The following is a 27,398-nucleotide window of genomic DNA, read 5'->3' as shown; positions in this document are numbered from 1 at the left end:
GAACAAAATGTCCTTGATTAATTTTTTTTAAATTAAGTAATGGCAGAAACAAATATTCAGAGTGAAATCGCCCTGACGTTAAAGTGGATTTTTTTAAGTCTAATAACAATAATTTCACATATTTCACAAAATAAAAAGACCTCAAAACCAGGTATCTGTTATACCATAATGTTTTAATATCAATTTATCTACAAAATCTCGACTGACACCACTTTATTCTGGTCTTCATGGAAAGTGCACTGTTACTGAAGCAAAAGAACATATAAAAATTACAAACAAACAGACTGTACCTCTTTAACCATAAAGTGTCCATTCAATTGGCATTGGTACTTACAGTATAAATGAGCAGATTCATATTGAAACATGATGGATCAACTTTTATGTAGTGGTATCTGAATTTTTAGGATAGAATTCTTTGTTTAAGAGTTTGTTTTTGTGAAATAGTTGTGCATTTTTTTGCTGATCCACCTCAGTCTTTATGATAGAGCACTGAAGGTAGTTGCCACAAAACAGAAATCAAAAACAACCACATAAGTACATTCTTGGGCTGTCTACAGCTGGTTCTCTCCTGATTTACCGCACAGTTTGGTAATCCCTGGAGATAAGGGGACAGCTGTAAGCATGGGCCTCACAATGGGCACGATTAAATTGTTTGTTCAGGACCTCTCCTCGAGGCAGTCAAGATCACTGTTCAAGCAGCTGTTAACTGCACAGCTTGGTGGTCTCGTAATCCATCGAATTGGGCAGACGTGAGCTGAAGGCCTGTAAGGAGGTATGAATGCGAACCACCTCGCTGGCAGTCAGTTTGAGCCGGTGCCGCAGCAAACAAGCAAACAGATCCAATCTCTGTTGACCGGGAGGAGACAGCCGGTTCACCCGGTCTCGTATTTCCAAGAGCTGCAGCATAGCCGTGTCCTGGGAGCCTTGGGTGTAAGGATAGTCCAGCTGCAGGATCAAGTCGCGAATCGCTTCCGGATCGAAATGCATGCTGTAGCCAAAAACCTGGATGCTGTTGATCTTCATGTACCCCAGGTTGCGCACAGGATCTGTCATTTCCAAAGGCTCATAGTAAGTACTGTCATTCACTCCATCTTGAGTCTTTATCCTGCTGCGGAGATAGATGTGAATCGTTTCAAAGAACGTCTTCCATTTGTTGCCCAGCGTCAGTGTCCAATTATAGCATTCAAAGGGAAGGTCCAGTTTGGTGGCCTGCCAATCTGGAAAACCGTTCTCATTAACAGGGATGTACCAGCTCTCTGAGTGGCTCCCTCCAAAGGGGTTGATGTAAAGAGTAAGGGCAGGCTCCAGGGTGCTGTTCTTTGTAAGGCAGATCTGGAGGGATATTCCAAGCAGCATGTGGACCATGTTGGACTTGTACTTGTTGCTCTTCAGTGTCAGCAGCATCCTTTTTCTCCATGAAGGGTCAAACCAGCTGTTGAGTCGCATGTCATTGCTGATGAAAATTGCATGGACCTATCAGACACACATAAAAACAGAGTCAGCATTTAGTTTTGTTTAGTTTTGAGCACAAACTTCTCAAAAACACCATATCTGTTGCCATTTGGTAATATGCATTTCTTCTGAAAACAATTACTACGACATTACACTTTCACTAAATAGCCATGCACAAGTAAAGGTGGACGACTACATTACTAGCCATTTTTGTGTATTTCCCTCTCACTGCATGGGGGAACAAAGCATATGTATGCATGTGCATGCCTTTCTTTGCAAATCACACCACCAACAATGGGTCTACACTAAAGTGCTGTAACCATTTTTGTGCTTTTTTGTGCAAAAAAAAATGCTCCCAAAACATTGTTGCTTTGGTGCTAAATGGTTTGAAAAAGTTTTCGAGGATCATTTTCTTATAAATGTGGCCTTTTTAGGGATTTAAAGAAGGGTTTGTCATTCAAAAGGGGAGTCAAGTTGAATAAGGCCATATGATACAACCCAAATTCCAAAAAAGTTGAGGTGCAGTGTAAAATGTATATAAAACAGAATGCAATGATTTGCTTATCTCATAAACTCATACTTTATCCACAGTAGAACATAACCAACTTGTCAGATGTTGAAACTGAGACAATTAACTGACTAACAAATGACTGGAAAAGTAAGTTGTTCAGATGAAAAACAGCTGGAGGAGCATTTTGCAACTAATCAAGTTAATCTGCAACAGGTTAGTAACATGACTGGGCATAAAAGGAGAATTTCAGAAAGGCAGAGTCTCTCAGAAGTAAAGATGGGCAGAGGTTCACCAATCAGTGGAAAACAGCATCTAAAAATTGTGGATCAATAGGAAAGTGTTCCTCCACGTAAAATTGCAGAGACTTTGAGTATCCCACCATCCATAGACCATAATATCATCAAAAGATTGAAAGAATCTGGAGATATCGTTGTGCACAAGGGACAAGGCTGGAGGTCATTTGGTGCTCATGACCTTTGGGCCCTCTGGTGGTGCAGCCTTTAAAACAGGCATGATTCTGTGCTGGAAATCACTGCACGGACTCAAGAAAACTTCCAGAAATCACTGTCTGTAAAGACAGTTGACTGTGCCATCCAAAAATAAAATTGAAATCAGAATCATGCAAAGAAAAAGCCATATAGTATGTGAACAAGATCGAGGAAAGCTGCTGTATTCTCTTAGCCAAAGCTCATTTAAAATGGACTGAGGCAAAATGTAAAAACTGTTCTGTGGTCAGATGAAACAAAATTGTAATTTTTTTTCAACACCACGAACCAGCTTATCAGAACACAGTTCAGAAGCCTTCACCTCTTGCTGTTAAAAGAAGAGAGGATGCTACACAATAGTAATCATGGCCCTGTCCATACTTCTTTGAGATGTGTTGCTTCAATCAAATTCAAAACGCGATAATCTTTTTCTTGAAATTGTAAAATATCTCAGTTTCAACATCTGATGTGTTGTTTATGTTCTTTTGGGAATAAAACATGGGTTTATGAATATTTTAAACTGCTGCATTCTGATTTTATCATCTTTCACAGCACCCAAACTGTTTGGGAATTTTGGTTGTAGATGTTGCAAGTCATGTGATTGTATGTCATGTGACGGTAAAAAAAAAAGAAAAAGAAAAAATCTGCAGAATCTTCTTATGTTCAAAAAGGAAGTCAATGTTAAGGTGTAGAGAAATGCAGTTCCTTAAATGTCCACTTGAGGCCCGCTCTGAAAGCCAAATAATTCCAATACACACCCATATAAAAAAGCAATGTAATCTTTACAGCATAATTTTTTACAATTTAGTTTAAATGGTTTCAGTCTGAAAAGCTAATTTCTTCATTGTTAAGACTTGCTAATTTTCATCATGACCCCCATTTGATGCATAATTAGGGGTGTGACAGGTTGACTGGCAAGTGTGTATGTTGTATTTCCTTTACCTGGAATTTTCAACATTGCAACAACCACTGTTTGTCTTAAAGATGCCTCGACTAAGACTTATAGGTCACATGACCATCATTACATCCATGTTTTATCAAGTCTTTAATAAAAATAAATAGAGTACAACCCAGTACAACCCAAAGGGAAATAATGCTGCATAGTCATGGATCAAAGTGTGGGGTCATATTAACCAATTAAAATGACTGGGGTACCATATCAGAACATTTTGTCCTGTTCTTTAATTCACCGGAAAAATAGCAGTGCTTTGACATAGTGCGCTTTGACGTAGACGCTCACTGATGTACAAAAGCAAGTCTAGGGAAAAAGGAAATTATTTGAGTCATAAATACATAAAAGGCTGCCAATGAAATGTTGCTTTTTTTTGTCTAGTTTTAATGTAGCTGAGCATAGAGTAAAAAAACCCAGCCCATGATAGGATTTGATGTTTTCAGTGCTTTCAACCTAATCCAGTGGCCATCTGGATACAGCTGTGAACCCAAACTGCAAACAAAGGCCAAAAGTTTACAAGGTCAAGAATGAACCTTCAAGCTCACCTAAGTTAATCCGAATCCCCCCATTAAAGAGATTAAAATAGGGGGCTTGTGGTTTTGTGTTCAGTAGTTATAACCAGACAAAAGAACACCATACAGGTGTTTGGATCAAACACAGATGACTAATAATGAGGATTTTGTGAAGCAAAATGAAATTAATTTTCCCCCCTTAACTGTCTCACCAAACATCATGACAAAGCTGATTTCAGTGAAGTATGCAAAGATAACAGCCTTGTAAAACAGCACTATGTTGTGGTGGGGGAAAGGACTGTGTTATATAATGTGCTGCCATGAGAGAAAAATGCTGATGCACTGTGCACTGTATATTACAAAAACAATTACTGACCCATAAACTTCCTCAGAAGTATACAAGATCTATAAGATGGTACAGGCAAAACCATTGGGGAAACCTATTTAGCCCCTCAGTAGAAAAAAAGGAGAAGACTTTGTAATTCAGCGTAGCTCCCATGAGCAACTTTACTCCCTAGGCTACTGCTGTGAAAGACAGCTCAGGTCTTGGTCAGGCTGACATGATTTAACAAAGGCTAAAAGAAAAATACCTCTAGCCTGCGGTCAGCTCTCTGCAGTAGGTAGCCCAGCTCCAAATCCTGGAGGTCCGTCTCGAATCCCAGGTAGTTTTCTGAAGAGTCGGCCACCATGGGCCGGCAGGCCCCCTGTGTCAGGCCGAAGCCCGGGTTGCAGCTCCCACAGCGGGTGTGGTTGTCCGGTGCACATGCCGCACAAGCCGGGCCCTCTCCGACAATGCAGGGCGGGGGCAGCTGACAGGGGCTGTGGTCGTAGCGGCAGCTGCAGCTGTGGAGCTCCTCAGAGAACGAGCCGAGCTGGTTGTTCTCAGAGCAGTAGAGCAGAGACTGGAAGTGATTGAGCCAGTAGGATTGAGGCCTGCAAGAGAGATGGATGAGAAACAAAGAAAAGAGATAAAGGTAGAGTGGTGATTGAACAGAGCTTAAAGATGGGTATGGTAGCTTCATTATCAGGTTATGGATGCCTGTTTGTTTGCGTTAAGCTTCACTAAAATTAGACAGCTTGATAAGCATTTCAGACATGCAAGTAAACCTAAAAGTTTATGTAAGTAAAGATTGAGCAAAGTCATTATTTCACCAGAATTTCAAACATTTTACAGTAAAATGCTGTGTATAAAACAATTGTGCAAAATGATTCTCAAACAAAGACAAATTCCATTCATCAGTGAAAAGTTATAGGATATTCAGTTTATCAAGCTAAAATAATTAGTTTATTTTACTTCAAAATCTTATTTGTCAGTGCTTCAAGTATCTTTTTGCACCCATATGGGTACAAAATGTTGTAGTTGGGTTCGTTGAGCCCAGCTCTAACTAAAGAGTTGAAATGCAACCAGTCCATTTTAAGAGGTCAAGGGGGACGGTTTCAGCTGCATTAACTGAGCTGTCACAGCTCAAATCAGGCCGGCTGATGCTGTTGCCTGTGATTCAGTTTGTCAAATTGCAAACAGCTGGTTTTTGGATGTTGAAAGCAGATGAATGGGGAATGGCATTTTGTTACATGTTGGGAAATATTTGGTCAAAGCATAATTTTTTTTATTTGATAAAATCATCCTATCAACTGTGAAAATAATTCCATCTTTGCTTTTTTAAACATTTTGTGATTTAGAAATTATCCACGGGCCAAATGTTGGTGTTTTTGTTCAGAGTTTGGTGAATTAACTCAGTCTACCAGCCATGATGGCAGGTGGGTAGGTTAAACTAGCACAGCTGAACAATTTGTGAAAGAAGCAGTGTACATTTTAGTCCAATCTTTTGCTTTTTCTGCTCTAACACAGAGCCAAGCGGCAATGCTCATTGTCTAACTGCCATTCCCCCCCCAAGTGATGACTTGCCTGTCTTAGTACAGGGTGATTAAATGAAGCAGGCCGTGGCTGACTCTTTCTCAAAACAGTTGCTATGAAGGAAAAGTCCCCCATTTCATGTTGAAGACCTTTATTATGAAGAAGCAATATCACACAACCTGACTTCCCAGATCGGCTGTTTCATCCATCCATTACATATCTTAAATTAATCTGGAAATCCTCCCATAGTGTTTGGGAATGGCAGAACTTTTCAAAGAATTCTCAGTTGCTGATTGGACAAGCATTCTGTGATTACAGGCCAATCAGAGCGACAATACAGTAAGCGGTTATAGGCATGGTTGGGCTCCGGTAGCTTGACAGGTACTGCCATAGTTTATGATCAGTGGAGCTTGTTGGTGAATAAAACTCATGCTGAAGCTGGTCAGGAGAACAACAAAAACATCTCTGCACATGAAGTTTTCAGTGTGGCTTGTTTCTCTTGAAATGTGGGCCACTTCTGATAAACATGGCGCTACACTGCAGCAACATCCAAGCTAATCCCTACACCGGTGGCAGCCACTGTGTATACCAGCTTACAGTACAACTAAACCCTGCAGGTAACTATCACAAACTAATGCTGAAGCAATTGAGAGCAGAATGAAAACAACTTTTCAGTTATGAAAAGCTTTTAGTGCTGTTCTTTGCTCTAATTTAACAAAGAAATGTGGTCCAACTGTTGTTTTAATATTGCTACATCCAAGCTAAATGCAACACCAGTGGCCACCACTGTTATTGGCTTCCAGTACAACAAAACCCTGCCTGTAGCTTCTGCCATATTCTCAGACGATGACTCTAATTGTTCATGTCGGTTTTTCAGACCTGGCATATTCTTTTCAGATTGGAGCTTTGCAAGAAAGAGCTGTCTAATGACAGACATGGAAACTGGCCAGTCCATCTGCTTTGCAAGGTTAGCAGTGTTGGAAAACGGGATGTTTTAAGCAGCAACGTAAGAGAACTCAGACTTAAAGAATTCAGAAAAAGAAACAGACACCACATGTGTTTTCGTGCACAGTGAATCACACATTTACTGTACAACATTATCCCTGACATGAATCTGATTCTAAGTCTGGTATCTCAAATGTGTGGAGCTGGTCCAGAATTGCAGCCAGATAAGCCCTGCATTTTCAGGTTGTAGCATTTTGTGAAACTTGATCGAGGCTCAGAGAATCCTTCCAGGTGGGTGTAGTTTTGGCACATTCAACTGAAACACCAAGAGCATCCTGGAGCCAACACTACTGCTTCATTTTCAGTTATTTTGAAACTTCATTTACATAGTTTTCCTTGAGAGTCGGTCTAATGGTTAAGAGGATAGTTACATATCTCATAAATAAATCTTAGAATAGACAATTTTTAAAAAATAGTTTCAAGGTACTTTGATACTGATTGTGAAAGGATACAGTTTAACTAGTATCATATTAATAGAACTCTAACCTAGATGCAGCTTCAGTGTCTTAAAAAGACTTTTCTCTTAGATGTGTGACATTAAAATGACTTGAATTTTATTCTAATGTGACAGCAACAAACTCCGCAGTCTACCTTTCTTAAGTTGAAATTTCCTGCAGGTTAATGATGTTAAGCTGCAGTGGAAGGGTTTGCAGGAATATCTTCATGTTATTGAGTCACTCAGGTATGAGATTCCTGTGGAGTTCTCCATGTTGTTATTGTGCAGAAAGTTCCTGATGCATGTATGTCACATGCAAAAACCATGAGCATAAACACTGTTGTTTGATGGAAGGAAGGAAGGAAAAGAAGACGAGAAACATAAGAGAGAGAAAATCGTCTTTGATCAGTTTGTGACATAAATATTAGAAGTGCTCTGCAGCCGCGGGCTAACTGGCGCTTAGATGCACATATAATTCCCCCATGTGGAGCAGAGTTTGATTCCCGTCTGTAGCACTTTCTTGACTGTGATCCCTTTATGCCTCTTATCCTCTTTGCTTGGTGAAGAGAAGAAATTCACAGAACATACCGCTGGCTCTCCTCTCAGACTAGAGAGAAATAAAAGCAACCTTTTTCTTTGATGAGACTGTATTGTGGTAAACTTTATGCTAATCTGGAAATGTTTGTTGGATTACATTTGGGGCAACCTTTCCCCAGAATCCCAACCTTATCGTGTGCTTGGCAGTGGGTAGCAGCTCTGAGTTCTGAAAATCAAAGATTTGAATATCAAAACACCCAAATGGAAAAAAGCAGTCAAGGGAAATGAACTGAAAGGGCTCCTCCTTTCCATCAGTGGCTACCTGTGGGCAAGGCATTTCACCTCCGACAGCTTCAGCGGCACAAAGCAGTCACCAAGTCAAGAGTGCTGTTGTACTGTTAGCTCCCTGGTGTGATTATGTACAGCCGTCCTGTGCCCTGCAACTCTTCTTCCGAACCACTGCTGTAAACACTTTCTTCTCTGTGAGACTTTTAGAGACGCAGGCAAAACTGTGTTTTGACAATAAAATAAGTCAGATATACAGTTGCTGCTGTCCTGCACAACCTCTGCAAAACTACACTCCAACTCCTTGAAGCTGAAACTTTTTCTCATAGGGCGGAGACAGCAGATCATTTTCAATCAGTATGGGACTTTCTACAAATTTGTAGCGTTAATAAAACCTGAGCTGGATTCGCTGTAAGGTACCAAGAGCTTGTAATGCATCGATGTGCTATGCTGCACACCCCTGATGCTGATCATACATCAGTGACATCTGCCAATGCCGATCTTGTTTTCGAGCTTGATATAGCAGCTGGTTTACCTTGCTTTGCAGTGTACTGAGACCTCATTCAAGTGGCAGCTTTACCTGAAATAAGGAGCACGACTGTCATTCTGAGTCAGTCTACAACATTCTTTTACTATTTTTGTTCAAGAGAGCGATACAAAAACCTTCCAAGGAGCAATGCAGTAAGGACAACTCAATGACACAACGTGAAGATTCATAAGGACTTTTGTGCATATTTATCAACAGGGTCACACCTGGCCAAAGTCAGGCCCTAAGCAGACTGACATCGATCTCACAAAATTGATAGGGTTAATGTACTAATGTGTGACAGTCAGGTAAAGTTTATGTTTGGTCAGCTTTGTAGTACATACATTACCTGGATCATATTTATCATGCAAACATCGGAGTGATGTGCAGGGAGAGAGTGAAGAAAAAACACTCAAAGTGAGGCCCCTCAGGGTGATGAGGCCCAACGTGCTATGTGTAGTTTGCGTATAGGCAGGGGTGGGCCTGTTTATCAACCCAATTATTAACATGATTTATAAATATCTAAAACATTCAATAGGCTAAAGAGTGCAAACGGCCCACTCAATAAAAGCCAATAACTTTTAGAACATTTACTCATTTTCATAATGCACCAAATTCTCTTATAATAAAGCACATTTCAACTATAGAAAACTGCAAGTATCTTACCATATTTTAAAATGCCTTTTCTGGATTTTGCATCTGAACATACCGTGACGACTTCACCATAAACTCATCATAATGTAATGGAATTTCTACTCTTTTAGTTAGCTGCCTCGCTGTTGTTAGCACTGATTATAATTTTTTATTGACATTCAACAGAGTTTGCTGGATCTCATCCCAGCTGCTTTGAGCGGAGGAGGATGACTGACCTACAGCAGCAGCAGCTGAGGGGACAAAGTATGGCTTACAGCTGCTAAAAAAAGTGAGGCTAATGCTGTTATACAGTATTATTGAACATAAACAATTTTCAATGTCTTTCACCTTGAATATACTCCCATATTTGGGTCTTCCTCAGAGCAAAGCAGAGAAGCAGGTCTTCTCAGTACAGTTGTCTCAGAACCTCTGTGGTTCTTTTCTTATCTTCTGACACAGACTCTAAACGTGTTTCTTTAAGCACAGATTTGATCTTAGGAAAAAGGAGAAAGTCTTAGTTGCTAGATCAGGTGATCTATAATCACTGTGATTTGTTTTCAGGTCAGAAACTGCTTTACCGAGAGCTCAGTATGAGTTTGAGCGTAGTCTTGATGAAGAATGAAACCTTTTTCCACAATTTTGTGGAAAAAGGTTTTTTCTTGTTTGTATAGTGTTGATTCTCTGTTGACCCTTCAGGATCCCACTCCTCCAAAATCATATCCTTAACGTCAAAGAAAACAGCCAACATGGCTGTGAATTTGGACTTGCTTTGTTGTGCTTTCTTCATCACTGATGATGATGATGGTGTTTTCCAATGCATTATCTTCCGTTTTGTCTCAGAATCATATTTGAAGATCCAAGTTTCATGTCATGTAATCACTCCTTTAAAGAAATGGGATTTTCTTTAATTGTTCCAAAATGTTTCAACAAATTTTCTTGTGTTTATCCTTTTGATCAGGAGTCAGAAGTTTTGTGAAAAATTTGGCACACAGTTTTGTCATTTGGATGTTTTCCAGACATTTTTTGATGTGCATGGGTGCCCAGATTGTTCATGGTCGTCCATTCAAACACACATGAACATGACATGCAGTGTTCTTCATACATCTCATTTAATATACCAAAAGATTCAGCTGCTGTTTTGTTCAATTTCACCATAATTTCAATTTTTGCAATGCTCAACTTTTAAGCTAATCATTTTCTGGTGCCTTATCAAAAACACATGCACTTCAATCTGCAGCTAGCAGTGAACTACAGTCATCACTCTGCATCAAGACCCAACTTTTACTATAAAACCCTCGGTGTGACTGTGATCCTCATAAGCACAGTCTCATGTTTAATTGCCATGCTTCATATATTCCAAGCCAACAGTTGAAGGTGCTGCACTGCGGTTTAATTCAAATCATGCTGATGGTGTACTTCAAACTAATTTGCTGGCAATTAAATTAGCTGCAATAATTACACTACACAACACACACAGTGCTTCTCTCAACAAGTGACACCAAACCGCAGGTGATTGGTTTTGGTAACTAGTGACTAGAAGTATTAATTCCATATTTTTAATGAAATCAGGGATCTATTTCTTGCCACTAATCTGCTTCTAAAAGCCTCCAGATTTCTGGTTTGGGCCCATGATTGTTGTTCTGATTCATTTCAAAACCAGTTGAAGACAGTTGTGATTTTTCATAATGCTTTATTACAGACTAGTGGTGGGTGGTAAACCTGAATGAAAACTCTCACCAGTAAAATTTATGGGTTCTTGCAACACTGCCTGCCTTGCAATCTGGTCTAAATGCATGGGCTGTGTTGTAGAGCTCACATGAGACACAACTGATTTATTTTATTTTATTTAAATCTATTTATCCAGGAGAACATCATTGAGGTCAAGAATCTCATTTACAAGAGTGTCCTGGCCAAGATAGGCAGCAGCAGCTGATGCCACTGTTAGCATAGCAGAAACAACAGTCATCAGCATGTTTCACTCGCGAATCACAAGCAGCCAGGTAACTAACCGGACATTGGTCACTCATGTTGTTGTACTTAGTGTGAAAAACAGTAGACAGGTACAATGTGTGTTCTTTCCTCTCCAGATCTGACAGCCGTAATGACAGTAACAGTGTTTTTACTCACTTTGCAGAGCGCTGCGGTGATTCATATAATAATGGCTTAATCAACTGCTTAAACAAAAAAGATATCTACAACAATTCCGACCTTGTCAGTGGCTTTTCAATACATGAAAGGGTTTATTCTGACAAGAAGTGAGTTAAACACATTTGCTAAGATTTTAGATTTTTGCTTTGTGGTGCTTTAAATATTTTCAGACATCTTGTGTTTTTGCTGTCAAATTTATTTAAAAGCAAATTTAAATTAAAGATGGAGTGCTCTTTGACTGTTAAACCTAATGATTTTTGTATTGTCTTGTTCCTGTCTTGGTCTCAGCTTGTCTTGGTCTCAATCTTGACTTGGTCCCCTAGAAGTCTTGGGTGCATTCTGGTTTTGGGCATGTCTTTGTCTCTGATAGTGTGGTCCTGACTACAACATTAACAGTCACACAAACCTTTAACTGTTGATCCACTACATGCATGCATTCACAAAGGGAGTGTCGCCAAAAACAAAGCGCCCCCTAGTGGTGTTGCTCCCCTCATCATGTAGCAACACATCGTCTTAAAGGAACATTACACAATTTTAACAGTTACATGTATTGAACATCTAAAGTATTGAACATGTACAGTATTGAACTTTGTTTCCTCATTATCGTGTTGTCTTTTTATCTTCTAATTGTGCTCTCATCTTCATTTTGAAATTTATTACAAATAAATCAAATTATCATTAGACTATTTATAACTGCAACCATTTATTCTGCAAGAAGCTTGCAAAAGAAGCACAGCTATGCTTTTTTGTTTCCAAAATGTCACTTATAAACTTGTTTATTGTTTGTCAGAAGTACTCTAGATAGGTTATTTGAAGATATTTGCCAAACTAGGCAGCCAATACAAAAGCAAGCAAGCAAAAGTGATCAATATGAGTGTTATAAAGGCAGAAAACATCAAATGCATTAACCATGCCCTCCAGACACTTTTCTTTCAATAAATAAAAGTAATTGAGACAGTTTGAAGTTTGAAAGATGAAATGAGCCTGATCTAGAGAATATCCTCACATGTTCATTAAAAATCTATTCAGTGTTTTGGAGTGAAATCTTAATCTCAGCATCTCAGTAGTTAAATAGAGATGAGAGGACTCCTCTAGACAAGATCCTAGTGGACATGAAACAAATAGTCTGCTCTATTTTTCTGTGGGAAGGCCGGGCATTAGAAAAATCATTTTCTTAGCTGATTAAAGCAGAAGTACTGAAATCATCACTTAAATGAAAATGTGCATCATTACTCCTAATGACTTAAGTTTGAGCACAAATTGTTCAGCCTAATAAATGCCAAGCTGCTGCTTTGACTGTCTTATTCCATCATAATTGTTGGGAAAAGTCGCCCCAAGGAAGGAAATCAATCACATATCTCTCATTTATCTCAAGTGCCTCAAACAGGACGTTAAAGAGAGAGCGGAGGGTTTCTCAAGAGCTTCCGTTTCTCTCCCAGGCAAACTGACAAACATCCCATTCTCAATCTCTCTCCACTGAGTATGGAGATTTCCGTGAAGGCGGCAAAGAAAGGAAAGGCTTCACGGTTGATTCTGCTGTAATAATATAGATAAACACTGCCTGGATGAGGGGGATGCTGCTCCCACTCCATTTCCAAGCGAGTGGGTGGGAATATCAGCGGCATGGATCAGTGATTAATGTGTGCTTTGTGAAGCTGGTGGAGGGGATGAGATGCAGGGTATGCTCTGGGAAGAAGAGGAGAAACAGAGACAGATGGAAGGACTGGACGTTGAACACAGCGCACTGTATAGATTATTCTGTAGGTTGATTCATTCGCTGTTCTCTTTTACAGCGCTGCTATTACTGTGGAAGCTCAGTCTCACACTGTGCTGTAGCTACTGTTGATCAGCCCCTCTGATAGAGATAGAAGTTAGCTTTAATACGGGTAATTTAACAACTAACCTGTTTGCTTTGGTTGAAACTAACTAAAGTTTGTTTTATCAAGTTGGTGTCTATTTTCTGAAAGTTTCAATCAAACTTGTGGACTTATTGTCAGACTATCCAGATCTTGGTGCCCTCATAGCCAAACCCTTACAAACCTGTAATGCAGTTCTGACCTGCACAGCTTTTCTAGTCTTTAAGGCTGTTCTGGAGTGGTAAATTAGACCCTGGCAGTGGTGTGCACGGGGGGGCTCTTGGGAGCCAAAACACATGCTAAAGTGCCCTCAAGAGCCAAAACGTGTGTTAAAGTGCCCCCTTTGGAGCCAAAACACACACTGAAGTGCCCTCTTAGGAGCCAAAACGCATGCTAAAGTGCCCTCTTGGTTGGCAAAACACACTAAACTGCCCCCTTGGGTGGAAAAACCACACTAAACTGCCCCCTTGGCTGGTTAAAACATGATAAACTGCTCACTTAGGTAGCAAAAAAGCTTGTTTAAGTACCCTCCTCATTGGCAAAACACACTAAACTCCAGAAGACCATTAGGACCAAGAAATACTTTGAAACATTACAGTTGCAATGACTTTTATGTTGGGAACTTTTTTTGATCTATACTGAGCCAGAACTATATCTCATGGAACCAGTTTGGATTATTTGGTGCTAATATGGTGTTAAAATACACTAGAATACAGGAAATGGCATCTACTTAATTGAAAATGTTCTGGGGGAAGACCACCAGACCCCCTAGGGATTTATTTATTTATTTCTGTGTGTTCTTCACAGTCCATCGTTGAATCTACACAGTTCTTTTGGATGCTGATCCTAACTACAAACAAACTTGAGTAGTCTGTCTAGTTAGTCTGTTTTTAAGGCTATATAATGTGCCATTTGCATAACATATAAACATGTCTAGAGTGCCCTCGAAAACACGCGAAAACGTAGTGCCCTCTTCAGTGGCGAGAACGCGCTGTATGTGCCCTTTTTTTTCTTTTCGCCCCTGCCCTTGAAAAAGTTTGTGTATGCCACTAGACCCTGGCATTTTTTGGTGTGAATCAACCCCCTCCTTTTCAGAAAGGACATAACTATTCTGTACCCTTACCCTATTTAATAGGTCTACCAAGTTACTCCAATAAACCAGTGGTTCCTATTATGCAGCTCTCTATGGAGTTTTCCCCAATGCTGACTATGGAAGGTTTACCAGATGTATGTTTGAAACAAATCCATCTGGCGTGTCAGGTTACTTTTTTATAGCCTCTCTTGTTATCAGAGATGAAAATGGAAATAAATTTAAAAAGAGTGAAAAAAGATAGACTAAACTAGCCAGCTATGAAAGAAGCCACAAGCAAAGATTGAATAGCCCTGATTACTCAACGCTTTTCACATCACTTTGTTCCTCTTTAGCCTCAAAAAAACTGCAATATCTGATTTTTTTTTTTTTTAAATCAAGATGGTGACTGAAATCATGCCGATAAGAGGCATTAACACACATTATCCACTATCAGTTGGTCACTTGCCACTGTGACGTCCACTTTGAATACATGACTTTTCATAACTTTGAAAGGATGCTAGTAAAACTTCCATGAAGTTGCTCGTCTAAAAGGGTCTAAACAGAAGAAAAGTCTGAATCTTTATTCAGGGATGTCAAAGTGGACTTTGTTTTTTCTCCTTTTTAGATGTAATTAGTTTTTAAGGGGATTTCATGGACATGAAGTCAATGTTTCATTGTTTCTTTGCATTTCTTGGAGCTTTGTAATGATAAAAAGACCAAAGACTTGTGCATTTTCAAATTTGAGGTTAGGTTTGGGCAGTTAAGGAGTAAAGTAAGCCAAGTACGGAAAAGTATGGTTATGTTCATATGAACAGTTTTGTGTTTATAAAAAACTGGCTGACAAATTGCTCTGTGATGTAGATATCAAGCTTTTAATAGTATTTCAACATGTAGAAGGATGTACCTATTTCTAGGAAAGCTGTATGTAAGAGATAAAAAAACGACTTTACATACACCAGTGGGGTATTTCAAGGGTGTGTGAAATGCCACTTCAGCAATGGCAGCCTTTTTTGCTTCCTCCTACATCCCTGAAATTGGTCTTTGGAGAGAACTGCAGGCTGTGACTCCATGTACAGTTTTGATTTGCTACTAAAATGCCACAACCTTCAATCCCGATGGGGATGTATTTGAACCAGAAAAGGAAATATGCAATAAGAAAACTACATAAAAAAGCCTCCTGATGTTGGCTGCTGAGGGTTTTCTCAGAAACAAAGTAAATCTGGATCAAAGCATTTTTTCTAAGTGTCAGAGCTCACCGTTCTCTTGGTAGATGGACCTGGGGCTGCCGGTGACACCTTTTACTCAGACTGAACAGCTTGAAGATGACTCTGTGGGCTCGTCTGGAGAGGACCTGCATGCTGTTCTCCAGCTGTTCAAATCTCCACTGGAACAAGTTGTCCATTGACCATAAGTGTTGGATGGCTGACACATTCAGGAAATAGTTCTGGGGCAGTCTCGCATAGAAGGCCTTGAATTCATCTAAAACAGAAGAAAGAAAGCAAGCAGGGATATATGATCACATCATCATTATTATTGCAAGGGTAAAATCCTTTGTTGTCCACTTGAGGCTGGCTGCAAAAAAACAAGAAAACTCTATCAGGGCCCATAAAGTTTTTATAGACGAAATGAACACACTTACAGCCCGATTTCCGACAAATTTTTCAACCCATTGTTTATTTAATGTGTCTAAAGCCAGTTAGAAACAGTCAAGTTATTGTGTTTTGTGCATAGTCCAACCAAACCTTAACTTATAGAAGACATGTAAGCATGTTACTCTGACTGAAACTCTCTACAATACATTTGCCTCACAGTCTCCATGCATGGTTTTGAGCCAGACTTTGAACAGCATATATGCTAAGCGTGGTCCTAACAAAGCAGATGGATTGGCCAGATTCCATGTCTGTCATCAGGCAGATCCCTGTAGCAAAACTCCAAGCTGAAACCATTATGTCTGGTCTGAGAACACATCAGACCAATCAGTGTCTTTAAGAGAATGAGGCAGTAGCTGTGGGCAGGGTTTAGTTGAGCTGGAAGACATTAGCAATGGCCTGTGTAGCGATTATCTGGGATGTAGCTGTATTATAACAACAGTTTTATCAGAACTTGACCACATTTCTTTTTTAGAAAAAGAGGGAAGAACTGCACCGAAACTTTTCATGGCAGAAAAGACATCCTCACTCCTCTTCTAACCTGCTTTGGCATGAGTTTCTGAGAGTTATGGGCGCAGTTTAGTTGTATTGCAAGTCGGAAGCAATGACTGCCACCCATGATGTGATCAGCTTGGATGTGGTTTTAGCAACAGATTTTAACAGATTTGGATATCATTTCTTTATTAAAAGAGGAGCAAAGAACCACAGTGAAAACCTTTCTTGTCAAAAATATGTTTTTTGCACCTCTATCAACCGGCCTTGACATGAGTTACTACAGGTTACTACCAAAGCTGCATGTGCCTACTTCATCATTTTGTCTTGTTTCTCTGATTGGCCAATAATGAATGTCACAGACAGTTATTTTGAAAGTCCTGCCATTCCCAAACACTTTTAATGGGAAAGTTCCCAGATGAACGTGAATGGTGTAAATATGTATATGAAACAGTTTGGTGTGTCAGGCTAGCTAAAAGAAGCAGAAGTTGCATTGTGATTTGCATTTGGTATTAATAAAGCCCCTCCTAGTTCAAACTGCCAGATACTCAGAAACCATGCTTGCAGATGCAACCAGGCAGCACACTTTTTAACAGCTTTTCTTCCTCATGATGAGAAATGTCCAAATAAGACCAAAATGTTGATCTATTGTTCCCCTAGTGCAGTGCTATTTTGAATGAGCAAAATTTTCAGTTCACAACAGACGTAAGCAACAGGGGCTTGTACTGAGCAGTTTGTTTTGTGACTGAACTTGCAAAAGGTGCTAGATGAGAGACTAATTGTTGTCTATCACAAGTAAAGCCAAGTGTACACTGTGCAATTTCAAGCCGGCTCTTTAGCAGTTGCATGAAAATGAAAACTCACACTGAAACATTTATAACGCATGACTATTGTGCACACGATTTGCTCATGACATGAGTTTGGATTGACTACGACAAATGTGAATGGTTCCCTCAGAGAAGTCTCACAACCAAAGGGTTAAAGTCAGATCAGTCATCTCATTTTATGACTCAAGTAGCTTCACAAAGCATCAGAACCACTCAACATTTTCATCTCAACCAGCATCACCAGAATTGATTCCTGCTTGTTTAATCCTTTAACATAAATATATCATAAATAGTTAAATAAATATTGATAAATATATATAATATACTTATTATAGTCAGGCTAAGCACATGTAAAAGGCATTCCTGCTATTTTCATTGTGATTTAAGATGCAATCCAATGCTTTATAAAGGAAAAAAAAATGCCCAAAAGTTGAGGATTCTGCTTGTTGGACTAAAATATCAAACATGCCAGAAATGTATCTGACCAGTTGGGAGCAGCTGGTCGGACCATGGTCAGGCTGTGGTCAGTCGTCGTGCCCCCCAATACACTGCATGGCAAATAACACACGATCCAACTGAAAGTCAGTGTGACTTCCAAGTGAGTTGTGTGACTCAAAATTTGTGTCTGAATTAGATTGTCATTGGATAGTGACAGAAAGCCTGGTGCTCTGCAGAAGCAGTGCAATAAATGACGATCATCTGCATATTAATGTTAATTTGCTTTTGCAGACATTATGACTTGATGACGTTTAGAGGTAAATTCCTCAGCCTGCACACACTGCATTCTGTTTGATAAGTTTTTGTCAAACCAACCGACCAGTTGTTCACATAGACAAATACGAAACAGTCTGTCTGTCAAAATAACATGGCCCACTGTCCAAGAACTCAATCTTGGCAGCCACTATAACAAGACAAGGTCCTGTAACAATTAAGAAATATATACATTTCATTGATTTGCAAAACTGTTTAAAATATTTGAGGTAACGTAAAATTTCAACTACAAGGAAAATGTAATGAAGAAGCGTCTACTGTGTGTTTGACGACTGAAGAAAAACTTTCCATGGGTAAAAAAAACAAACAAAAAAAAAACAGCTAAAGGATCCTGTAAAAAACACATTTTCTGATATCATGAAGTGTAAAATACCTTTGACCTTTCTGCTGCGATTTTTGCAACCTCTCCAAGTGAAATAAGGCGTAAAAATGAAGCAGGTGGGGTGATATTTTTCATCACTGTTAGGGCAGGAAGAAACTATGGTGAGTAGTATCCAGCTGCAGCACACAATATTAATGTGATTAAAAAATGGGAAGAGTTAATTTCAGATCTTAATAACACTTAATCACTGCCCAAACATTAATACCTGTTTTATCATTTATCGTTTTGCTGTGATTGCATCATATCTGTGTTAGCCTTTTTTCCCCTTTCCTAAAAGATCTAAGCCTGAGGTCAACGTATGAGAGTTTAGATAGTGACTAACCACTCCCTGTAGATAAGACAGCAGCAGTACCAAAGAGAAGAATGGTTGTTTGAAGGTCATACGTATGAGTTGTTTATTCACTTTTAGTTACCTTTAGGTTGCAGGTCAACAATGGCAGTGATTCAGTGACTCATAATCAATCTCTGTCTTCATCTGCTGATAACACAGCAGGTTAGAAATCTGTGATTCCCCCAGCAGAAGGACACATTTATGACATTTCAAAGTGTCTGCATTCTCAGCACGTACCTGCCCTCACTTCGCACCCAGCTATTAAAACATAAACTTTGCAAGTAATTGCACTTAGAGAGATATTTCAGCTAAATCTACCTATGGCATACAAAAAGACATCCATTTTGATTTCACCTGAGTAATAATGGTGAAAGGAGGTTGACCGAGCACAGCAATAATAACCAAACATTATGCTTGAAGCGTACATTCAAACTCTGTATCCCCGGTGATATGAAAAACTGGACGGGCAATAAATGGGCTTTATAGCTGATTAATCTGCTGCAGACATATTGTGAACTACCTGAGCTGGAAACTGTTGATTTTTAATTTGGTACTTTTGCCTCGTTAATATGCGCTATGCAGATAGTACACCAGGACCGAGGATTCACAGCCTGCAATTAAAGCTCACCTATAAATCAAAGAAGAGGGAGGATCACACGTATAGGATCCACGCTCAGATTTAAGGCTGAAGATAAAACACTTGAATTCATTCCCCCTTTCCTTTCATATAAATGATTTATATTCTAAAAGTTAGATGTTCTTGCATTAAGGATGAGGCCTGCAGTGTGGCAATGGATAAAGAATCAGTGATTTTCCAGAAGCCTTTTTCACCTGATTCCTCAAACTCTTTATACAGCATCCCCCACGTCTCTGTGATCCTCTCCAGGCTCTCCTCCATGGCTTGGATGTCCATATATGGGCAGTTACACTCAGGAAACTTGGGGTCACAGCTGCACCAGCAGTCATTGTCCTTGCAGACAAATTCACCCTCTCCATTACAGGCGATGTAGCTGAGAGCTGCCTGCACGAAGCCTTCTCTCAGGTAGACTGGAAGGATCAGCTGCAAACCTGCAGAACCAAACCCAGTTAAGTGGAATCATTGAGTGCTGATTTAGACTGTATTAAATGTGATTTTAATGTGTCTCTGATGAATTTTTCATATTAATGGTCACAATCATAGTGCTTAGAAATCTGACATACCTTGGAGCTGGACTTTATTTTCAGGGCTCTGAACCAGCACAGAGCTAACAGAATCCAGGTTGTCATAGTTACTGCATCCTAGAGGACCTGTGCGGGTCTCTGTCACCTGGGCAACAACAAACAGAAAAGCTCACTTTTAAAATTCTCCACAGCATCCAATAAAGAGCGAAATCAATGATGGACAACATGTCTTCATTTCACCAAATGTTGGATTTAAGGGATGCTATCAGCTAAATATTTTGTAACACAATACTGAAAGAGAAGCACAAAAGTTCATCCCTATGCAAGGTGACGGTTATTATCAATTTGTCAAATATTATAAATAAGAGTTTTCACTTTTTAATCGCAATGTTAACAATTTGATCTGGTTGATTAAATTTTTTTAAAAACCATATTGACAATGTAAAGCAACTTTCACTGCTGTTTGAAAAGTGAAATGAATTAAAGATATATGCCTTATGATCATGACATTTAAATGGGTGCTGCACTAACACAAGGTATGGCTGTTAAATAATCAGACTGCACTTATTAGGATAAAACCATGTGCTTCACAGTCATACTGAGTGTTGGGTATCCACGTACATCTGCTGCAAATTTCCAATAAGTGACATCTTTAGTTTACTGATATCCACAGACTGAAGTGCAAGTGTTTTTACAGCCACATTTTTTCATACTTGAACTGAGGTGTATGGGGAACACTGCATTTCACGTGCACGTGTGTTTGAATGGATCAAAATATTTAGTGAAGGCAGAGAGGATGTTCATGGCCATCAACGTTCTGGAAGCCCATGCACATCAAAAACTTCTGACAGCATTCAACAAATTGAACAAATTGTTCAAAATGATTGACGACTCGGCATAAGAATGATAGCAGAAATAGTCTCAAGTATAGTCATAGCAAATTTGAACATGACAGAAGTGTGTTCCAAAGTCAAACCTTCTGACTCCTGATCAAAATGAAAAACATCAGCAAATTTGAGGAGACATTTTGGAACAAATCAAAGGAAACCCACATATTTTAAAGAAGTGATTACATGCGAGGAACCTTGGAGCTTCCAATATGATCCTGAGACAAAACGGTAGTCAAAGCATTTGAAAATGCCATCATCACCAAGGTGAAGAAAGCACTACAAAACAAGTCCAAATTCAAGGTCATGTTGATTGTTTTCTTTGTTATTGTGGGCATCATTTTGGAGGAGTGGGATCTACAAGGGTCAACAGTGAATCAACACTTTTACAGGTTCTAGAAAAAAACTGAGAGAAAATATATGAAAAATGAGACCACAATTGTGGAAAATGGTTTTAATCTCTGTCAAGACAATGGTCCAGCTCACACTGAGCTCTTGGTAAATCACTTTCTGGCCCAAAACAAATCACAGTGATCACAGATCACTCTCCCTTTTCATCTGATCTAGCACTGTGTGACTTTTTCCTTAGATCAATTCTGCACTAAAGGGTTTAAAGTCTGTGTTAGAAGTTAAGAAAAAAAACACAGAGGTTCTGAGTCATGTCCAGAGAAGACCTACAGCTCTGCTTTGATCAGAGGAAAACGTTTAAAAATGTTCGTATGGTAAAAGTATATTAGAGCATCCGTCTCGTTTTTAAAAGCCTTACTTCGTATACCAGTGTAGGCTGATGTTCTTATTCTATGAAATACAGAGGTAAACGAGGTTAAACAGTAGGAAATATGTAGGAGTGCATGTACAAAATGACTCAATGAAGTCAAATGATCCTTTTTTTCAATGCAACAGCATTTTTAGTTTGCAGAAGTTCCAGTTTCATTGTTTTCTCTCTTTGAGCTACCCATTCACCGTTCAATTTAAGCAAAGAAAAATTCTCAGGAAACTTGTTGGAAATGCTTTTATCACACAAAAATGATAAATAAATAGAAAATTGAAAGTTCTGACATGAGCTGAACCCCAGAAAATTAATGCTTGCTACAGATAGAAAATAAATGAAAATGCTAAAAGTTAAATAAAGGAAATGTTAAAAGCATATCTTCAGTGTGCTTTCAGTTTTATGTATGGAGAAATTTACTGGTCTTTAATGTCCAAAAGGAACCCTTGCATTTTTGTTGCTTCAAAATCTTAACCTATAAGCAAATACTGTAATGTCAGCAACCATGACAATTTATTTGTCATCATCAGTGGTTGGTCACTGTCAATACCACTGATCTTTTTAGATTAGCCACCCACTTAGAGCTTCAGGTTTGTGAGATCTTGTATAGAGATGAACATCTCTGGTTTTGTCAGGGATAGATTAATGAAATCACATACATACTTTATGTTTTACAGAGACAAATCCATAAATATATCTTCTCTTTGATTATGTAGCATACATGTCCTATTAGTCCAGAGTAAATGGCTTTTTCTGCTTTGTTTAGATAAAGTAGTTCCTGCATAATCGATTGTACTTGTGAAAGACACAGAAAAACTGGGCTAAGCTAATTTAGTTTCCTCTAAATTGCTGCAAGAGTGCTTTGCTGCACTTTTCTGCAAGAATGCTAAAACGTTTCTTTTTTTGTCTAGTCACTGATGGACGACGTTTCGATTGACCTTTGCCACACACCATCTCCAGCAAAGCATTCTTTTTTTTTCTTCACCCCCGCTCTTCATTTGCAAGAAGAGATCTTATTCCAGCTCTCTCTCTTTTCTCTTGCTGTGACACGGCAGGGGAGCAGCTAACTGATTCTCATTTTTCTCTCTTTGTGGTTCCGGGACACCATATTTTGTTCAGCGATTTGTCCTGGTCAGGCTTGTCAGAGGACAGTTGGTGTAAAGTGACAGATGGATGAGGCGAGACAATGAGGGTCAGTCGATCAGTAACACAATCATGGAGGGTTGACGGGGCTCGGGAGCTCATACGAAGGCCGCTGCAGCAGGGAAGTGCAAACACAGTATGGGGCTCTTTAATCAGAGGCCTAATCCAGAGGAAAGGGGGTTTGTGAGCGGAAGAATAAATATCCTCTGTGAATAGAAAAAGGAAAATGAAAGCTAATTTGAGTGCAATTCAAAGACTATAATATTTAGATCGCATTATAAATCCCTTGTTTCCCTCATGAGGGATTTTAGCGCTGATATGAAAGTGAGGAAATGAGATACAAACCCCGGTTTCAGGCCACATGAATATTGAATCCATATAAGGGATTATTTGATATGCCAGATGATAGGCCATATGGCAAAACACTGAATGATGAGCAGAGCATTCAATTTCCTCTTTGCATAGCAGCTGCTTTTCACTGTACATGCATTCTGGTATATTAAAAATACTTAATGGAACATTATTGGCCACCTGCATCATGACATGCCACTGTGAGGGGAAAGCTGAGTTCCTGGAATATCTGGGTCTTCCTTTTTTTTAAATGGGACCTTCTAATCCAGGTGTTAAAGTGTTTCAAGAAAGCATTCAAGCAGCAGAGAGGAAGCAACAGAAGACAGGGAATATGATCGTTTTGACCATTTCTGCACAAAACACGACTCAAAACATCATCCAGCTTTGATCTATCCAAAGCAAGTTCCTTAAAAGTGCATTGAGCATTTTTTGTCCAGTAGAGAGCAGTAGACCATCTCCCTGACATACTGTGATGCTTTAAGAAATTTAAGAGTTAATGCATCAGCAAGCAAAGGCTTCTGAAAGCAGGAGGAGATTTTATCAGATTTATTTACTGCATTGACAATGTTAGATGACTGACATTTGGAGCACTTCAAGGTCTGAAAGGGCATTAAACTCTCCACAGTGAATCATCAGAAGAAAACTTGGAGAGCTGCTTTAGAAATTACTCTTTTATTTCCTCCTGTACAAAAGGTCAAGTATAAAAGCTGGTGTGCATTATGAACAGGTGAGAGGTTAACCAGGCCTTCTTAATGGTAACAAACATCTAAACCTTCTGCTCAAGATTGTGCACAAAGCAATTCAAGCTGCCACAGAGATGTGAGACGTCTCTGAATCACAGCTTTAGTATTATTTGGGGGATTTTTTTGTGTTATTCCATACAGTCATGAAAACACCAACACAAAAAAAATCACGATCCATGAGCATGATCTAGCATTCAAGCATCCGTTAGGGAGTAGGGTTCTGTCATCAGGATAGAACTTTAAAATCAACATTTCTGAACATAAAGCTTGCTGGGTTGCCAGCTTTGCATAGTCTACGAAGTGACGAGCAACCTGGGTCAACTTGTGTATGTTTATGGGGCATGTCAACTAGAAATTTCTTCATTACTATGGTAACATTCAATGTGTAAGCAAAACTCCTATCTTGAAAATGAGAAATGACGCCATGGAGATATGAGACAGTCAGCCTGAATCCACAAGATGCAATCAGACGTCAGCAACAAAATTAGCTTGATTGCACTGATTCCTGTGTGTAGTGTCTTGACAGCCTGTGAATGGCCCAACACATCGTTTACAATACAATATGTTCCTATACGATACAATATGATATGATAATATGCATTAAGGTAAGACACAATTGAAGATAAATTATGACACCTTATGATAAGATATGGTTCAATATGGTACAATACAATATACACAACTCAACACGATGCGACATGGAATGAGGGGTGGGCGATATGGGAAAAAAAAAAAAAACATATCATGATTTTTTTTTATGGCCAGATGACGACCTCGATTTTATCATGATTTTTTTCATTAAATTTCTAAGACAAATTTGCAAGTTAGTGACCAGAAAAAAACAATTATTTTTTTTCCCCATTTCTTCTGCACCATCCTGTTGGTCAATGCATTATATGTATATATATATATATATATATATACACACACACACACACACACACATATATATATATATGCAGAGGTCTTATTCCACAATATATTAAAGCTCCAAACATTTATTTTCCAGAATTTTGATCTATTCTGTCTTCTGGAAGCAATTTCTAAATTTTTTGCACCACTTTAGAATCACTATGTGTGTCTTTGTGTGTCTTTCAAAATCTACTTTACTGTTTAGTAAGCACATTTTGACACTTTGCATTTTTAAGCATATGGTCTCTAAAAAGAATTCCTGCAGCTGAAGCTTTAAATAAGCAGCCTGTTCAAACAGCATGCAATTTTTTTAAACTTATTTTTTATTTAAACATAACAAGCATACAACAAAAATATGCCTTATTCACAAGCTTGTCTTTTTAACAATATATCCTTAAGACATGTTCCTTATTTATTAACATTCCAGCTGCAACAATTACTTCTCCTTAGTATGCCAACGCACACGTACAATATGCAAAAATAATAGAGAATTGACGTCGAAAGAATTTAAGAGGACAAAAGAAACAGGGCCCAACCAAAAACATCGTACCCAAGTATCAGAGTGTCAGTGACCTTGATTATATTACATCAGGTAAGCACTCTGCCAAATTATTGCAGTAGCAGAGGCATAACAGGTCCATCTCTTTATACATTTTGGCATCTGAAGCCGTAAGGCATGTGTGATTTTTTTCCATTTCATAAAACTCTAGTACCTTTTGAATCCAGGCATTATATGATGGTGGTTCCAGGTTCAACCATCTGATTGTAACACTCTTAATGGCTGCTACTAAAAGGATTTGGAGTAAATATGCCTTATCTCTATTGATGTCTGGGAGAACAACTATAGGATCTTTGGGTATCTCATGATGAAAAACTTCTTTGAGAGCATCAAATACATCCCTCCAGTATGCAGTTAGTTTTGGACATGACCACAGAATATGAGTAGAATTGCCTATGCTGTCCACATTTTCTCCAACACTTATCTGACCCGGTTTGATTCTGTTTAACTGTGACTGGTGGTGTTCTAAAATATCTAGTTAAAATTTTCCACCTGAACTCTGTCCAGATATTAGAACTGGTCACTGAATGTGCTTCCTCACATGCCTGTTCCCAGGTTTCTAGAGTAATCATTGTGCCAATTTCAGCCTCCCACTTCTCCTTTATTTTTGAGGTGTTATTTGAATCCATCAATAAAAATACATTATACACTTTTGAGATCACTCTGTTAATGTCATTACTAGACTGTGTCTCTTGGAAAAAGAGCTCCAGTTGAGAAGGATTTTTAACTTTCTGAATTTCTGGATGTGTTGTCAAAAAGTGTCTCAATTGCAAGAACTTGAAAAAAATCAGTTCGTGGGAGATACAGCATGCAATTTAACATCACATTTACTTCAGCCTTGTTTACAGACTGCTAAATAAAGACAAAATAAATATGACACACATTTAATGAATTTTTGAGACGTGGTTATACAGTTAAGTAGTGACTGTGTGTTATTTTAACACAATTTTGATTTTTATTTAAAAAAAGGTTGTGGATACACTGATTTACTGCTCTGAATAAGGCTGTGATGAGCAGTGACATAAACGTATCACACTGGCACCTGCCTGCTGCTTACAATGAAGCAGGGAAGAGGATGAAAGGCAGGATTAAGTGCTGCAGCAGTACGAATGTAGGCCAAAGAAATGCATGTAAATCAATGATTTTACTGTTTAAAACATTTTCTAATAATGATCCATGTCTGGACCTCGCTGACATCACATCACGTTTCACCCATGACTGCGTTATCCTGATGTTTACTTGCCAGGTGGAAAGGCTTGTAAATAACTCAGAAAATAATAATTGAAAGCAAAACAATGTCAGCTGTAACAGTTACGACAGTTGGCTATCTGCCTCAGATACACTTTACCCTGCTGCTGCTGCTAGTGCATGTCACTTTGACTCATTCAAACGCAGTGATGGTAAAAGATACTATGTAAACGGCAAGACATTAATAGTTAGTCTTAATAGTTAATCCACACAACAGGCTGTGCACTACAATGCAACTTGGAATTCTTTGCCTTGCCTGAGGACAGGAAGTGGAGTTGAACCACCAACCTTCCAACTGATAGAGAGCTAACACTGCCATTCTTTTTTTCTTTTTTTTTTTTTTTCACAGCTACAGACTTTAATTTTGAAGGGATATTTCTCCCTGAAGACCAGTCAATATGTTGAAACTTGATTTATTTAGTAGTATTTTGTTGTTTTGTCTGAGATGTATTGCCATTGAAAGCTTGGACTATTTTATTGGGCATCTATCAGGTGTCGGTGAAAATGAAGTTTGGTTTGCCTGATAAGGTCAATCAGGTTAGCAGTCTTTCTTCTTTGTAATAGTCCAGACAACCATTGATTCACAAGGCAGGAACACAGAAAGATATTTCTCCAACATAATGGTTGAGAGGCTGTCTGCAAGATGAAATATGAAGCTAGAAACTCCTGCTGTTTCTCTGTTGAAGTCTGTCGCCTTGTTCATCATTGCATGCAGACACACCGGCAAATATCGGCTGAGTTGTTCAGGGTTATCACTTTCGATTCAGTCCAGGAAATTCTCACAATGTACCAAAAATGCTCCCTGATGGTCTCCAACAGAAGTCATTACTCTTTGTGCAAACAAGTCGATCGGACCCCAGACTCCTCACTCGTCCGTGACTTCTCTAAGAAAGCCCAGGTTTCCACAG

The 27,398-nt window shown here is 39.0% G+C and overlaps 1 protein-coding gene across 1 annotated transcript in view; it reads right to left on the bottom strand.

Annotated features, from left to right (window-relative positions):
* Positions 1-243: 243 nt before the first annotated feature.
* The window catches only part of LOC121512400 (BMP/retinoic acid-inducible neural-specific protein 3-like), a 120,486-nt gene continuing 93,331 nt past the window's right edge, over positions 244-27,398 (bottom strand). Inside the window, exons 5-9 of the mRNA XM_041791656.1 lie at positions 19,918-20,023; positions 19,549-19,785; positions 15,522-15,744; positions 4,503-4,845; positions 244-1,473 (exon numbers count right to left, since the gene is read on the bottom strand). Of these exons, the coding sequence (XP_041647590.1) occupies positions 703-1,473; positions 4,503-4,845; positions 15,522-15,744; positions 19,549-19,785; positions 19,918-20,023 (1,680 nt within the window). The 3' untranslated portion in view covers positions 244-702. The remainder of the gene's footprint in view (positions 1,474-4,502; positions 4,846-15,521; positions 15,745-19,548; positions 19,786-19,917; positions 20,024-27,398) is intronic.

This window comes from Cheilinus undulatus, linkage group 7 (assembly GCF_018320785.1).
Source record: "Cheilinus undulatus linkage group 7, ASM1832078v1, whole genome shotgun sequence".
NCBI lineage: Eukaryota > Metazoa > Chordata > Actinopteri > Labriformes > Labridae > Cheilinus > Cheilinus undulatus.
Note: the sequence above shows the minus strand (reverse complement) of the source record. Positions and strands in the feature narration are given on the sequence as shown.